The sequence below is a fragment of the Maylandia zebra genome, linkage group LG17 (genome assembly GCF_041146795.1).
Source record: "Maylandia zebra isolate NMK-2024a linkage group LG17, Mzebra_GT3a, whole genome shotgun sequence".
NCBI lineage: Eukaryota > Metazoa > Chordata > Actinopteri > Cichliformes > Cichlidae > Maylandia > Maylandia zebra.
The window spans coordinates 27062771-27079907 of record NC_135183.1 but is presented as its reverse complement, the minus strand read 5'-3'; the positions used below and the strand labels follow the sequence as shown (position 1 = coordinate 27079907).

General features: G+C 39.2%; 1 protein-coding gene across 1 annotated transcript; it reads left to right on the top strand.

Moving 5' to 3' along the window:
- The first annotated feature begins 2182 nt into the window (after positions 1–2182).
- On the top strand, positions 2183–7215 carry LOC112436227 (uncharacterized). Its single transcript, XM_076876113.1, has 4 exons — positions 2183–2405; positions 3107–3169; positions 3382–5101; positions 5198–7215. Exons 1-4 carry the CDS (start codon positions 2399–2401, stop codon positions 6282–6284), a joined length of 2877 nt encoding a protein of 958 aa, XP_076732228.1. The 5' UTR covers positions 2183–2398; the 3' UTR covers positions 6285–7215.
- Positions 7216–17137: the final 9922 nt, after the last annotated feature.

Genomic DNA, 17137 nt, shown 5'->3' with positions numbered 1-17137 from the left:
CATGTGTATTAAAGTCAATATTGTTTTCTTCTCATGATCCAGAAGAACAGAACTGATCTAGACCCATACAAAACATTAAAGCCCATCTGCTGTGTTTTTTCAGTGCAGTCTTATGCAATAGGAGGCTCTTTTGGGGCAACTTGAGCAGTTATGTGTGAACATGCTGCCACTTTGTGGCCTTGCAATGCAACTACTATCAGATTGTTCTTTCACATGACATATTTTCTACACTGGAGGTCAGCATTTTAAAGGCGTGCCAGTGTGTGACCATAATAAAGTAGTGAAACTGCTTTGGTTTGGTACAAAAGGGCATAGTCCACATTTCAAGTGTTTTTGGCTTCTAGTGAGAAAACTCAGTAAAGCTGTTTCTCACATTTGGATATTGTTTTTGAACAATAACCAATTTGTAAAGAGTTTCATCATTTATTCTATCTTGTCTAGTGTGGTTCTATACTCGTGGATAAAACTGACTGAAAAGCATTGTTTGTCAGCTCTGCCTTTGTGTATTTTCATGACCATTTATGTTTATCTGTTTTTTTTTTAAAAGATAAACATAAATACTCACATTCCCACACATAATAATGCAATGGAAAACTAAAAAGCAGTGTTCACCAAATGAGTTCAAATGATTCACGATGCAACAAAAACACATTCACAGATTATGCGCTTTAAAGACACACATATAAATAAATAAATATCTGAACACTGAAGGGGAACGAAACCATCTGTTTGACATTTGCAGTTCGTTTTTCATTATTTTTAAGATGTGTTTTATACGGCATGGGAAAATTCTGTCCAAAATATTTACAGCATTGAAAATTGGCCCTGATTTTCAGGCCCTCGCTGAGCACGTTGTGCTTTAATCCACATGATCTTAAAAATAGTGTGGTAATGAATGGTTGTTTTTGCACAACACAACTTTGTTCAGCTAAAGAAATAACACAACACAAATTGTTTATTTAACTGTTTCTATTTGAAATACACATGTAACCTGATACAGCGCTGTTCTTCTAAATGTACATTAATTCCAGTGATCGCCAGGACAAAAAAACTGCATGTGTGGAATTGTTTGTCAAATCTGATTAACAACAAAAGCACAAGCTCCATGATTTGTTGCTCCCATTGCGAGTGAGATTTCTACTTTTTTGACATTTAATGTGTTGCAGTTTTTTCAGGGTTGATAGCAGTTTAATTTATACTGAAAATAATGAGTTGCTGCCCTTATCAGCACTCATGCTGCATACCTTAGAGAGTTATTATCTCTGTGCACTGTGGGGCTAGGGCATGAGTCATGAATTGGGTTGTTTTCTGTCTAAGCTAACATTGTTGTTGTTAAGGCAAAACCTATCATGGTCTACTACAGCAAGTATGCTAGGACATCTCAGCCAAGTTCAAAATTAAACCAGACCAGACATTAATTTATTAGAAGTTTGTAGGATAAAGCCTTGATTAACCCTTCATGTCTTTATATTTTGCTGGGGAAAATAATATGCACGTGTGTTTTGTGGCAGGCTGCTCTTAACAAAATGCCTAAAGATAAAATTTTAAATCGGATCTTTCCTAAGTTGTGTGTTATCTGTAGAGAAAGGTCCATCTTTTGAGTTAGGTGATGTTTTTATGGTTGAATTATGTAAAGGTCAGTGTTAAGTGGCTTAAGAAACATTAAAACATTCCTCTAAAATGGTCAAGTACACAGAATGAGTGAAAAAGCATCCGATGTCCAAAGAAAAATTTGCTAGACCTCCAGGATACCTAGAGAGTTATTACTCTAGACCGAGTCGCAATATGATCTGGCTCCTTGGCTGCAAAACACAAGAACTGAAGGCTGCAACAAGACTTTTGTGCAGTACTGTAACCTAATGCTGAAGAAGAGAATAATACATCTAACCATTCATCATAATCAAATTGCTATCACTGGTTTTTGCACTCCTGGAGTACTTCAAAATATTAGCATATGAGTGAAAGGCCAAGCAGTTTCCAGGATCCACTTCTCACCCTTATATAACCTCTTAGATGCAAATGCCTTCGCGTGGCAGATAGTAGCCACTGTAAAGCGGCCATCACCTCTGACCCCTCTTCCTAAAGTTGCCCCATTTTCCCACTATTGATCCTTCAGATTCCTCTGACATTGAGAGTAAGTGTGACAATCCTCTTCCAGATAAAGGCATTTTAGGAGTTATTACCCATGGCTTACCCAGAGCTTATGTGTGAAACCTCTCCATACAGAGAGGGGCACTGAAATGGACCATTAAAGTTAACTATGCCGGGGTAGTGTGTGGTTCAAAGGTTGCACTCTTTCTCCTGGAGTATTCTGTTCAGTAGCTTTTAAGTCTTCTGATGCTACAGATAGAGGCACGTGAGGGTCAACTGGAAAAGGCAGACAATAAGGGAATTCAGCATGATGGGTAAGCAACTCTCATACATCAGTTGAGCAATGTCTTTGTTGTGCTGTCCTTAACCTTCATTGTTTTACTCTATTATCATATTTAATGTATTATTTTACTGTATTCATATTATCCCTTTATAATTTTGGGATTCTGCATTCTATGTGTATTTTATTAATTTATTTAATTTTTTAGTTTTTTCACCAAAAAGTTATTTAAATATGAAGATGTGTAAATTGTTATTATTTGATATCGGGGTTTTTTTAGAATGTGTTTGAAGCCAGAAAGAGGTCAGACCTGTTAAAAGGGAATGAAAATCAAAACCAAGTACATGTTATGGGACCTAAAATGTAGCACACATACACATGGTCATTTATTATATTGTATTACATACAGAAGCCATTCGTAACTTTCTAGGAAACTGGAGATTCATACAATCAGTTCATGTTTTTAAACCTGTTAAGGTTTAAAAGCTACTGGTCAAAAACAAATGTTTAGCACACTTTAAATATCTGTGGCTCAGGATAAATTTATCAGAAGGGGTGAATAAGGCTTGTACAAACAAGTGCTCAAACAGATTAGAAAAGTGCCATATAAATAAGTGACAGGCCATTTATTGATTCAACAGGTTTATAAATGTAACCAGATTTTATTTTTAACGCTGAGAATGTTCTTATGACTCTTGTCTGAAATTTGTTTTACTGATATTTGTCCCTCAACAGAGAAAATAGAAGTGCTGACACTCACACTTGTCCTGCTGTGCACTGTCTCTGGATTTTCACAGAGTACGTATTACATTCCAGTAAGTTAAAGCTAGAAAGTTTTTAGCAGTTTTGAGTTGACATTCTTTCAGTAAAGATAATCGTTTACAGACCTAAGCCCTGACATTCCCGTAAACACCTTTCATGTTAATTATGCTAGTTGTTGTAACGTGAAAGTGTAGCTTTTTAGTGCTTATTTAAATGTATGAACTTTCTGTCATTGCATTGTACAACAGGACTGACTTTCGCTCAGATAGACGGATGGAACAGCCATGACCAGTCTGACTTGAGAAATAAGGAGCTTAGCGATGTCTTTACATCTGCAGAGATGAGAAAAAATGGCGCCGAAAATATTACTGAGGAATCCACTCAAATGACAAAAACTGAGGAACAGAGGGGTGAAAGGAATACCTCAGAGAGGAACCCTACTAGAGAGCTTGTCGAGAAAGTAAAGACTGTGAAGGAAAGAAGGGGAGATGGACTGACTTCACAGATAGAAACAGAAATGGAGGAAAACACAGAGCGTGAAACGACCACAGCTGGCAGTATAGAAGGACTCTTTGTAAAGAAAAGTGATGAAGGGTACACCCCTGAGACATTTCTCACAAGTAGTCTTTTACAAGAAGGAACAAAAAGAGAGATCTACTCTGTACCAGACACAGCTGAATATGTAGATACAGATAAAGAGGTTGCATCGAAAATGAGAGAAAATGGACCGAGTTTGGACCCTGCCTCAAAGACAGAGACACACAATGAGAGCAGGAGACTGATACGTACTGGGGGAAAATGGAAAATAGATCATGATCATGATGCAGTGATACCAGAGGAAGCGAATCACAACAGGATAGATGTGAAAGTGAAGAGAAGTGATCAAATAGAGAGGCTAAAACAAAAAATGGTTGAAGAGGAGCAAGAAGGAGAGCTAGTTGCAGGGATCAGTCATCAGGAGAAGAGAAGAGCGGCACAAACTATAAAAGAAATAGGAGACAAGGAGAAGGGCGCAAAAAAGAGTGAGGACATAGCCCATGCAGTCTATAAGGAATTAATAGAAAAAGAAGATCAGGTATTAATTAACAACATTGCATCTCCTTTAAGTATATTTCCTGCTCAGGTAGAAAATGCCACAATTCAAATTATCATCCGTTCTCAAAATAAGCCTCCCGCTTCTCACATCTCCCCTTCACTTCCTGTCACACCCACACAAATTCCTCCAGACTCCTCTCACCCTCCCACCCTTTACACCACGGATAGTTTTCAGTCTCCTTCTGTCAATATTCACATTCCTAACTCAGTCAGTCACATCACAGACTTAACAGAGAGTCTGGGGGGCCATCTCAAGCAGAAAGAAATGGAAGTGAAGGCTGGCTCAGTTATAGAAGATGTAATGGCTAAAAATGTTTTGTTGAAACCAGCATGGAAAGAGGTACAAACACACAGAGCAGAGGACAAGGGGGAAATAAACATAGTTGTGCAACCATATGAGGAGGAATTTATCTTGTTGGTCCAAACAGCAACAACACAACCCAATGAAGCAAAGTTTTTCACCAGAGAGCCAAACTCAACATCAAAAATAAATGCAGTTTTATCTGCTGAAGTGCCTCGGCTTGCACACAAATCAAACACGTCGCAGTCGATGGGAAAATACCGAAATGTTGAACTGATGGAGAATTACACCAAACTTACAGGGAAGCAAAATAAAGCATCTTCTCCGCAACTACAGCTGAACAAATCTTCAGCCAAACCACAGCTCGGAACTGCCAAAACACCTTCACCGAGGCCAGTGAAAAACAACAAGCAAAGCAAAAATAAGACCATCAAGAAGTCCAAGGAAAAGAGAAGGAAGAAGAACAATAAAACCCAAAAGCCACCAAAGAAGAAGAAAGAAATCTTACCACCAACGCAGTTTCCTTACTTTATGGACAACTATTGTCCAATCGAGTGTGCCTGCTATGGAAGGTAAGACAAAGGATACTAAAATGAGACTAAGATACCCTTTCAATATTCTTAATATTAAATCACTAATGATTCTTTAATTGTATGTGTTGTTTTTAGAGTGGTCCAGTGCTCAGACAAAGGTGTGGATAAGGTTCCTTATGGTATCCCCTATAATTCCCGCTACATCCTCCTTATGAATAACTACATCAACAGCATCCAGCTGGACCTGCTAAATCAATATGACTCTATGGAGTTCCTTGTACTAAGCAACAATCGTCTCACAGATGGTTCAATTGAGGGAGCTTTTGAAGGGGTCCCAGCTCTGAAACGCCTCTACTTGGATAGGAATCTCTTACAAAGGGTGCCAGCAGACCTTCCAGCTTCTCTGGAGGAGCTTCGTCTGGACAACAACCGCCTGACCGTGATCTCGAAGGCAGCCTGGGCATGGTGCCCTGGCCTCTTGGTTCTGAGCCTCAGCAACAACAGCCTTGGGAATAATTCAGTTCCTAATGGCGTGCTCTCCCCTCTAGGGAACCTGCGCACTCTAAACCTGGATCACAACATGTTGATCTCAGTACCTCTGGGGTTACCATTGTCAATCAAAGAACTCTATCTTAAGGGTAACGTCCTTGAGAGTTTTGGCCGAGGAGCTTTCAACGGGAAATCAGGGTTGGTGGTGTTGGACCTGAGTGCAAACAGACTGATAAACAAAGGGCTAGATAGGGATTCCTTCCTCAATACAACGTTCTTGGAAAGCATCAACTTAGAGGGGAACAGACTAAAACAGGTGCCACAACACCTTCCTCTATCTGTTAAAACTCTAAATTTGGAAGGAAACTTCATATCTTCCATAAAGAAATCAGCTTTCAGAAGTTTGAAAAAGCTAGAGCACCTAGGCTTAGCATGGAATAAAATCTTTAAAGTGACAACAGGTGCATTCAGGATGCTGCCCGTACTGCACCAGTTAGACCTGAGTCACAACACACTGAAGCAGGTGCCCAGACAGTTACCTAAAGGTTTGCACTCAGTAGCACTCAAGCACAACAAGATTCGGTCAGTGCCTCGTGATGCTTTCTGCTGGGGCAATAAAACTCTCAGCGGACTTGTGAAAGTGCAGTTGGAGCACAATTTCATTGATATGGCAAAGCTGGATGCACATGCCTTCAGATGCTTACGGGGCTTCCAGGTGGTGCACTTCTATTGAGCATCTGAAAAGTTTCATAGGCTTGGATTTTTTTATGCACACAATTGAAATAAAAGTTTATAGTACTGAATCCTGCTTTGAAAGTTTTATCCAAGACCTGTGGTGAATGCCACTATTACGAGAAACCAATGATGAAACTCAAAAACAATATTTATTGTGTGTGAAATTCAATTTATTGTGTGTGACCCACCAAAGTCTCAGTGTCCGACTATTTTTATGACTCAGGCTGCTTTTCCCAAAAGCCCTTATATGGTAGGAAAACATCTGTTTGCGTGCAGCATGAGCAGCCTAAGGTACCTAGAACCAGAATTGTATGACTGCAAATCATCATGTTATTACTGACAGTTTTTATTTCTGGCAGTTTTTCCATGACCAACTAAAGCAAACATTATTATTTTATCCTACAGTAATTAGGTTTTTTTTTTTTAAAAAGCTGCTCTGTTTTATTAGGCTAAAAGTTAAATTAAGACTACTTATATGAAGGTAACTGAAGGGATGAAGGAATTAGAAATTTAAAATAAAAAAAAAAGAAAGAAAGAAAGAAAAGCAATTATGTTGAATGTATGTAAACTTGTTTAATTTAATTATTGGATCCAAATTTACTTTTCTTTTTAACATTGTCAGCATTGTTTTCATTTGTCCTAGTTTCTAGAATGTGGATATGTCAGATATGCTGACAGTGAGAGACTCTCTGTGGCCTATGGATTCATGTTTGTTTTGGGTAAAGTGTGAGCTCACTGATTGCAACCATCTATTCTTTCCTCTGTGTGTACCAACAATATGTTTTATGAGTCACTGAATAACAAAGATTCTACTGATTATATACCTTTGTCGTGACACTCTATTCGGCTTTTCGTCTCCACTATAACATCTTACTTAACTAGATGTCTGTTTTCCTCAAATCTTCAACGAAAAAGTTTAATCATGTAAATTTGTCAGACTCAATAAAAAACAAGTTAAAATAAAGAACTCGTTTGCTGGTGTATTTGATTGTTTGTTCCTCTTTCCCTGTTTGTAACTATTCCAGCTTTCTGGTTCTTAGTGAAAGAACAAAGACAGTGTGATGGGGCAGTTTAAAGGTTCAGTCTTAGTTATCCTGTCGGTTGACTTATTGTTCCACGGTAAATACATGGTCCAAAAATGTAAATACATTCCTAATAAACTAGCCACTAGATGGCAATAATGTATAGAAGAACATTTCCAATGAGGACAGCCTTGGGGTATGTGTGCAAAACTAAAGACAGAAATGTGTTTTTACCTGGCACAAATACAACACTGTGGCAGTTTAAATGCATATGCTTCAGGAAGCTCATCCTGTCAGGAAAATTATATATTTAAGGTTATTTATGGCTTCAAGGCTCACACTACAATGGGAACTTAATGTGAGCATCGTGCACAAACACAGACAGGGGCAAGAGTCATAAAAAGATTTTCACTCTGAAGCAAATGTGTTTAGGATTTCACTCGCAAAATTTAGAGAGGATTCAACCTGACCACAGGCCTGGAAAAAATATACATGACAGAAGATAAATGAAGAAGGGGCATCTTTTCTATTAGTGAAAAGTAAGACAGAAGGCAAGAATGGGGTAAAAGCATTAGCCCACGTGGAGGTGCTTAGCACTTTTCTCCCTTTTCCTTCTTTCCCTCAGTCTAATAAGTTCAGTCAGCAACGTGGCACTGCACCCATAGGGCCTGGGAAAGAGGAGCAGGAGGGGGCAAGAGGGAGAGCCAGGATGAGGGGGGAGAAAAGTAGAAGAGAGGCTGAAGGAGAGGAGGGAGGGCTCAAAGAATGGATCCAGGCTCCACTGGTTCAGTGCGTGTCCAGAAGGGAAGAGTTTTGGCTGCAGAGCTTACCAGCACCTCCTTACGGTCCAGCAGGACCCTGACCCTGAATCTCACCACCATATCTACCTGGGTCTTCTAGAAATCCTACTTATTTCTTTTTATACCTTTGTGCCTTTCTCTTCCTCCATCTGTCTCACTCACTTTTTTTTCTTTGTTGCACATTATGTTCCTGCACCCACTCACCTTTAAACCAAAGTGCATATCAATTTATGCATATGTGCATGCCTGCGCGCATGCATTTTTCTTCTCTGTACTTGTGTGGGAGTCAGATACGTCATGATCATCTGAACTGCTCCCTTGACACAGTCTGAGCCCGTGTGCTCATTTAAGCAGTTTGGCAGATGGTTGATTTGGCAGATTTGTGTACGTCGGTATCCTGTGCTCGATGCTATCTGATATTTAAGCTTATCCTAACAGGAGGAATGCAGGAGTAGTAGTAGTAGTAGTAAAAGTCGGGGCTTTGCCATTCTTTATTAAGAAAAGCTTTTGCACTGATTGATTTTCATTCAAACATGACTTATAAGGCAAAGCAATCATGTAATATTTGACTAAAGCCCCAACACCACTGACTTAAACATTCTGTCTATTTAATTTAGCATTGCAATTTTACACTTATATACAGATTTCACTCAAACAGTCCCATAGGTACAAATGCTGTGACTGAGAACACAAAATATGCAATTTATTTAATTTTTTTTTTCACTCTAATGCTGACCAAAGTCATGAAACTCCTAGAGGAATCTGACCACAAAAGAGAGAATAGGAAGACAGAAAAGAACAGACTGAACAGGATATTAAACCACACCCTAGATGTGATCCAGCCAGACAAAACACACAGGCTGACTGGACTGAGTTGTGGTACTATTCAGCTGTTCAGTCTTTTCCTTTCCCATATTTGTAAAACTTATGAAACTTGTATACATTATCAGATGATTTATATTTTATGCTAAAAGTTTTATTAGCTACAGCAACAATTTTATGGAATACGTATAAACGAAGTGATGAAGTGTTTCAGTGATGGTTGACACTGACAGCATATCATTTGTGGCTGGCCTTTTTCACATACAGTAATTGAATGCAGTTCTAAGAAAGACACACATAAAGAAATCATTTTTGCTGTGTATATGTGCTGGGTTTAAGGGTGTCTTGCACAAAGACACACATACACATACACACCCATCTCTCTCTCTGTTTATCTTGCTGTTCGGCACTATACAAACCAATGGCTGAATTCATCCCCTAAGCCGAGCTCAAACTCTAGACTCCACTATAATTCAACCCCTGTCAACCCTTAACCTTAAATCAAAGAAAAGATGAATCCTAACTCTAACCTTAAGCCCAGACTCTGAAGATAAGATTGACCAACATGACCTCAGTTCTAAATCTCAAACGTAATCCTAAAGAATATAAAAGTCCTCGTGGAGATTCAAATGGCAGCTCGGTCCAAGCACGGTGACATTTCAAAAGCCAAAGGTAGGTGGCGCTTGAGTTAGCCCGGAGAAAGGGAAGGCAGAGGGAAGTAAAAGAGGGAGGGCAGCAAGTGAAGGAGGAGGCGATACAGAGAGAAACCATGGGAGCCAGAGGGACCTCTAGACACACACATACACACAAATTCAGCCCATCATATGGCTCTGCCTCAGGCCTGCACTAACAATACACACAGGCATGAGCACAGAAGTCACACACGCACATATACAAAATGCTAAATTGCTCTGCACCATCAAATTTTAGTTACACAAAGCTACTAAGGAACATTTAACGAAGGCACCCATTGCAGGGCATTCATTACTAACACATGTGTGCACACACTGTGCACATATGTTACTCAGACTCCACAAGGGGGCCTGTAAATGTTTATCTTCTGGAGCGAGACCGAACATCTTGATCTAAAGCAAAGCACAGTGGTATAAGCAGTCGTTACACTCCAAATGGGCCACATAATGTTATCTAAAGTAATTCATTTGTTGGCCAGTTTGAGAAAGCAGAGAGTGGTTTAGGTAGGATGAGGGAGTCTCTAGAAATGTCACACAACAGATAAGAAAACTTGCAGCAGGAAAGGATTTCCTCTTCTCTTCTTTGTTACAGTTGAAAACGTGTCTTATATTTGCTATCATTGATTTAACATTTTACTACTGGCATTAAATCCACCTGACACAGGCTTCTAACTAAAAAAAAACTTTGCAGGGTTGGAGTATGCAGAAATATAATTGCCTGTGAGTTATTCCCAGCCTATAAGTACTCAGGAAACATGCTCACAATAACCTGATTTATCAAGTCTTCTTTACGTGTTCTATCCCAGACCTAAAAAGCTGGTTGACAATTCATTTCACATAAAATAAATCTTCCAACTCAGTCTCCTAGCATTAAACTTGATGGTTGTTTATCATCAAGTCAATGCCTGTTTAGCTTTCAGCTTTCCTGTAGCTGGCCATTTGTTTGAAGGTGTTTGCACAGGGATTCATGCAAATAGCAATTACTGTACGTGCATGGAGCCAATCAGGGGTCCCTATTCTCTATTCACAGTGAGGACAACTTTGATCTTTTCCTCCCTTTTATCTCTGCCAAATAATTAATAAGCATATTCCATTGCATCTTACATATTCCCTCAGCCTTTTTAAAGTGATCCATATGATCCTTCCAAATAAAAGTAGAGACAGCACGGACTTGTAAAGTTGTCCAATTTCCAAGCTGTTCTGTTTTTTGAGAATTGTAAAATCACCAGCCAGTAATCTCCTGCAGGATTTCCCAGAGCACACAACTTTAAGACCCCGTAAATCTGGTTTTGGAGCCAATCAAAGCACCTTGTTTGTCTCATTCCCAGTTTGAGGAGCAATAAACAGTCTGACTTCATATCCATTCATCGAAATAAGTTTGAAGACATTAATCATTGCTTACTATTACAACAGTGATAACTGGGTTTTATCCAAAAGGACCTCCTGGAATTGGTGTTTGTCAAATAGTCATGCATAAGATACAAACCAACCATAAGCCACTTTCGCACAAATACTGCAGCTTCCAAAATTTGTATTATCTGATGCAGATGCAAGGGAGAATTAAAATATCTGACACAGATTAAACTCTTTAAGTTGCCAGCTCACCAGTCGAAGGTCCATGTGAGAATATTGCAGGTACATTCACTTGGATCAATACCAAGTGAATGGGTGCCATGCTCAGCCTCTGCTTGCTCTAACCAGGCGGCACCTTACCTAAAACCATACTGAGTATTTCCAGTATTTGGAATGCAACCAACCTAGACTATTTCATGCTTTGCGCTTCATGTTAGAAAGGGCATCTGCAAGCAGCTAAATATGCAATTTGAAACATACACTTATTACATACGTATACATATTTTGTTTCCAAATGTGACATGGCTTTACTTCTTGTAATCTTTTAATCCTGGACTCAGACCAGTCCCATAACTATGATAAATATTGAGATTTGAATACATATTATAATGCAAATGTGGAAATATTTATTCTAAAGCCCAGCTACATTTTCTACATTTCTGTGGTCTAAATCCATCTTTTTAGGTGTCTCAGAAGTCTGTTGTGCTTGGTTCTACATCAGCAGCGATAATTTATTCACCAAAGCCCACAAAGCAACCTAAGAATGCACCTTTGCCTTCAGGCCTCTAATTCAGTAAAGAGGCACTAACACTCACGTTTAGTTCATGAACTGGAATCTAACTGAACTGACTTGTGTGTTTTCTCTTGGTTCAGTCTTGGGTTTCGATCATTAGGTTGGTGAGTCAAAGGTTAAACCTGACTCTTGGAAAATTCCTCATTTTAAATTGAAAACCCGCTGAGCTTTCAGGTGTAAAGTAAATGAAAACAAGTCAAAACCACAGACAGGATGCAATGGCATTCCACTTGGTGCATGTAATATAGTTTAAAGACTTCATTAGGGGACAGACGTTTAGCAGCTGAGTCATGTAAAGATCACTGAATGACAAGATTTGTGCCGATCATGATACTCGGCAACCCATCAATCCATCTACGGTTCCAGTGATCTTCTGTGTCTCACTTTTTTATTGGTTCTGAACCATATGTCTGCCATCAACATGGGAAATCTATAAACCAGGTCACCCTCAGGAAGCATGTTGTTTGTTTCTCCAGCTTCCTGTGTGTTGGCTTTTGACATGGGCTTCAAACAGGTTTGTCTGAGGCAAATCAGGTCACAAAAAGCAAAAAAAAAAAAAAAAAAAAGTAATTCAAAGAAACCTTAGAAATATCATGGGCTAAAAAAAAGCCAAACAGTGACAGCTGGCACTTTAAATAAATAAAGATCAAGTAGAACATGGGGTTTTCCATGGTAGCAGACATTACCTAAGAAATTGTTTCCCCACCCCAATTTTACTGATGTCTGTTTTGAATGTCAATGAGCAGAAAGTACGACAGACAAAGCCAGTGGTTTTATTAAAGGGCAAGTAGGGAAAGAACTACTAGGAACTCTCCAACGCCACTTAGTGACATTTTTCTGGACCTAATCCATAACAGCACTATATTACATGACGCAAATACATTCAAACAGTAGTCAACAAATCACCTGACACCACAAATCATCACCCAGCATTAAAACATCTGATAACGCTGTTTCTCCACTTCCTGTTTTGCCTCTAATCTAACAGCTGTAAAGTAAATTAGTAACACTAGCAACAAGATGTTAAATTAGAGGTAAGTTCATTCTCAGCAGGTATTACACAGCTTTAATGTCAACAGTGGGGGTTGTGACACACAATTGGATGTTTTAAATAAGAGGCAAGTCTAAACACATGACGATGTGACGCAGACGTGGAGTAGAGCGGTGTGTATAGACACACGATTGGTGAGTGCTCAAAAACACTGTCAGAGCTAATTTATCTCCCTCGCACACTTCGGTGAGATTAACAAATGTGCCACTGCACGAACAAAAACATGACTGACAAATTAGATCATCTGATTATGTTAACGTGACAGCAAGATGAGTTGGCTGGATTTCAATAATCAGTTCACCCCTCATAGCAGACATTACAGTCAAAGAGTGACTGGCAGAAATGATTCAGACATTATCTGTGTTCCCTGCAGTGTTATTGGCACTTATAATCTAAGTGGCATCAACTATTTTTATGTGAGAAACACTAAGGATCTAAGGATAACCATACTGTTCAAAGCTGTACTTGAGCAGCATCCTAATTGGTTTTGCATGTATTTTTCTCATAAAATATCAAATAGGTTATAAATTCGAACCCAATAAAGAAAAGACAAGGATTAGCACGTATAATTATGTTTGTCACAAATATCATGGCAATCAATCAAATTTAAAGTTTATTATTAAGTATTCATGTTAATATTTCATTAAGACCCCAAAATAATCATTGCCATACACTATGATTCATTTCCTTACAATCCATAAAAATGTTGTGTATGTTTATAGACTTGCTGGACACTTTCTTAGGTACATCTTGTTAGTACTAAGTTGGACCCCCGTTTGCCCTCAAAACTGCCTTAATTCTTCATGGCATACATGCAGTAGGCTGTAAACAATCCACAATCCATGCACATCCTTGATGAATCTCTTGTTCCATCAGATCCCAAAGGTGCTCTGTTGGATTGACATATAGTGATTATGGAGTACTTTAGTACTCAGGGCTGTGTGTCGGACAGGGTCGTCTGCAGTACGGGGGCCCCACAGGGAACGGTTCTGGCTCCGTTCCTCTTCACCATCTACACTGCAGACTTCTCCCACAATTCCACCCAGTGCTTCCTGCAGAAGTTCTCTGATGACTCTGCAATAGTCGGCCTCATCACTGATGGGGACGACAAGGAGTACAGAGGTCTGACCCAAGACTTTGTGGACTGGTGCCAGCTGAACTACCTCCAGATCAACGCCAGTAAAACCAAGGAACTGGTGGTAGACTTCCGCAGGCACAAGCATTCTCCACTGCAACCACTGAACATCCAAGGTATGGACATTGAGGCTGTGGACAGCTACAGGTACCTTGGTGTTCATCTGAACAATAGACTGGACTGGACTCATAACTCAGACGCCCTCTACAGGAAAGGGCAGAGCAGGCTGTACCTGCTGCGGAGACTCAGGTCGTTTGGAGTGGAGGGCCCACTCCTGAAGAAATTCTATGACTCTGTTGTGGCTTCTGCTATCTTTTATGGCGTGGTCTGCTGGGGTGGCAGCATCTCTGCTGGGGACAGGAAGAGACTGAACAGGGTGATCCGAAGGGCCAGCTCTGTTCTAGGATGCCCTCTGGACCCAGTGGAGGTGATGAGTGACAGGAGAACGGCGGCTAAGCTGTCATCCCTGATGGACAACATCTCCCACCCCATGCAGCAGACTGTGACAGCACTGAGCAGCTCCTTCAGTGGGAGACTGCGGCACCCACGGTGTGGGACGGAGAGATTTCGCAGGTCTTTCCTCCCCACTGCTGTCAGACTCCATAATAAAGACTTTAACTGATCAAACACACACATCCATACATGTGCAATAACACTAAGTGCAATAATCCTTTCTGTCATCGTTGTATTTTTACTCAGTTGTATATAGTATTTGTATTTGTATTCTATTTTTATCTTATTGTATATTTATTTTATTTTATTCTACTGTATATAGTATTTTATTTTATTCTATTCTGTACAGTTGTGTACTGTATTTATTCTTATTGTATTCTAATTTTTGCCTCATAACTTTTGCACTGTCCACTTCCTGCTGTGACAAAACAAATTTCCCACGTGTGGGACTAATAAAGGTTATCTTATCTTATCTTATCTTTTCTTAGTGACATGAATGAATAAATTAATTAATTAATGTACTGGGATCATAAAGAGATGGACTTGGTCAGCAACCATACTCGGATAGACATGCCTGTTTACATGCATGTCCATTTCAAGTTTTGGAGAGGCGAAGCGTGAGATGGACACCCTTGCAGAAGTTTCATTGCTGCATGCAGAAATTGCATTACCAGCAAGGGGAGATAATGTATTTAAAGCTATGATGTTGGTAGTGAGCAAACAGCAAGTTAAGTATATTCCAGCGTGTCTATTACATGCTTTGTCGTGATGTGGAACCATAAATGTCGTGACATGGGTTGTCATATCACCTCAGACCGGCCATCCTCCTCGAACATTTGTGAACAACCGGACATTTTCATCCATAGAACGGCTATTCGCTGGCTATTTTCTCCTTCCTGGTGCTGTACAATTCCAGCAGATCAGCAGTTTCCGAAAAATCTATCTGGAAGGTTCAAAGTCATTCAAATCACCTTTCTTCACCATTCTCGCATTCAGTTTGAGCATTGAGTTGGTGCCATGTGACTGGCTGAGTAGTTATTGAACTGAACAAGCAAAGGCTTGAAGAGGCGTGTCTAATAGGGTGATTCTAGTTATTTCAGTTGTAACCCATATGCATTATTGACAGTCTCGATGCATTAAAGCACAATTTTTAATCAAATGTTTAGAAAATAACAAGCAAAAAGTTTTGTCTTACACTTGACACCGTCAACCTAATCAAGATCATGTCGACTTTGGTCTTCAAAAGATCCCATGTCCTGCTGCATCAGCAGGGACTGAAACAGCATTTGGCAACAACATAATACACTTAATTCCTCGATCCGGGGCAGAGTTTCCCGGAAAGAATGAGCTGTTACATAGAAAACAGATGCACTAAATTCGTGACATTGAACTCTGATTTTCCACAGTGAAACAAAGTTATCCATCCGGGTTTAATTAATTTCGATTTAAAGTTAAGAAACAAATTGAACCATTTAAAAAGGTGGGCAATAGTTTCTCTTATTTTGTTTTCCATAAAAAACTAAATAACAATGGAAATTTCCACACAAAAATGGATTACCATCATGTTTTTTTGTTTATTTGTTTGTTTTTATAACAGCACTATGATATACAGTTATTAAAACAAAGTATTGCATCTAAATGTAAAATCCAAAATCTAAATAAAGAATATGCAAACTATAACAGTTACTTTACCAAAAAGAAATAACTCCAGTTAGCATATTTAAAAAAAAAGATTTATGGACCAGTCAACTGTTTGTGCCAGGTATTGTGAAACAGTGACTTCTTTGTTGCCATATATTTTCAGTTGTGCAACAGTTCAATGACTGTTACTTAAATCAGATATTTCATCCATGTTTTTGTGTGAAAATACTACCGCCAACTTTAACATCTGCCCATTTTTCACTGCCAGGGTCATCAATGTGTCTGACAGAGAACTACAGAAGGATTATGGGAAAACACCCCAGTGGGTGACTTGGATCTGTGAACAGCTAACACCGATGAATCAGTGACTCTTCCTGATTGTGACTTTGATGTGGTTCAGATCCAGTTTTGTAGTGAGTGCTACATGTGTTGTGTAATTTCAGAAAGATAATATATATTCTTGTTGTAAAACAGGTAAAAAGAGGACTCGTGTCTGAAACAACATTAGATTTAGTTTCCTTAGAGAACTGCTTCCTCTTTGTGCTTGAGCTTTACAAACTTTATAAACACTCATAACCGAAGAGGCGGAGGTCGAGATGTCCTGACTTTGAATCCCTAGAATGGAAAAATCTTCAAAAGAAAGAACTGCAAATTCTGTGACGCAAACAATGCGATCTTTTGTTCAACCCAAGCTTTTAAATGTCTTGTCGTTGAAACATTATGCTCTTGCCTATCAAAGACTTTCTGCAGTTGCCAGCTTCAGACTTCAGCAAAGCTCGTCTAGAACCTTTTATACAACAGTCTAAAGGCAATTATGCTGACATTGGCAAGTTATCGCTGCCTGGAAACTGGAAAATCCCACCACACAAGTCGTTCATTGTTGTTAAAATTTCTGTCTGTATTAACAAATGAGAATTTTAGAGTGATATTTGCGGAAAAAAGATCACCGTGTCTGTCAGAACACAACATTAAATGATCTTCTTCTTACTCTAATCAGCTCTTATAGTACATTTCCAAATTTTCTTGCATTTTAATGAAAACATGATGATCTGTGACTCAGCTCCAAAGCCATCAATCACCCGAAACTCT

Coding starts and splice junctions, on each gene's coding strand:
- LOC112436227 (XM_076876113.1), top strand. Junction 3,170..3,381: donor TGTCTCTGGATTTTCACAGA/GTACGTATTACA, acceptor ATTGTACAACAG/GACTGACTTTCGCTCAGATA. Junction 5,102..5,197: donor GAGTGTGCCTGCTATGGAAG/GTAAGACAAAGG, acceptor TGTTGTTTTTAG/AGTGGTCCAGTGCTCAGACA.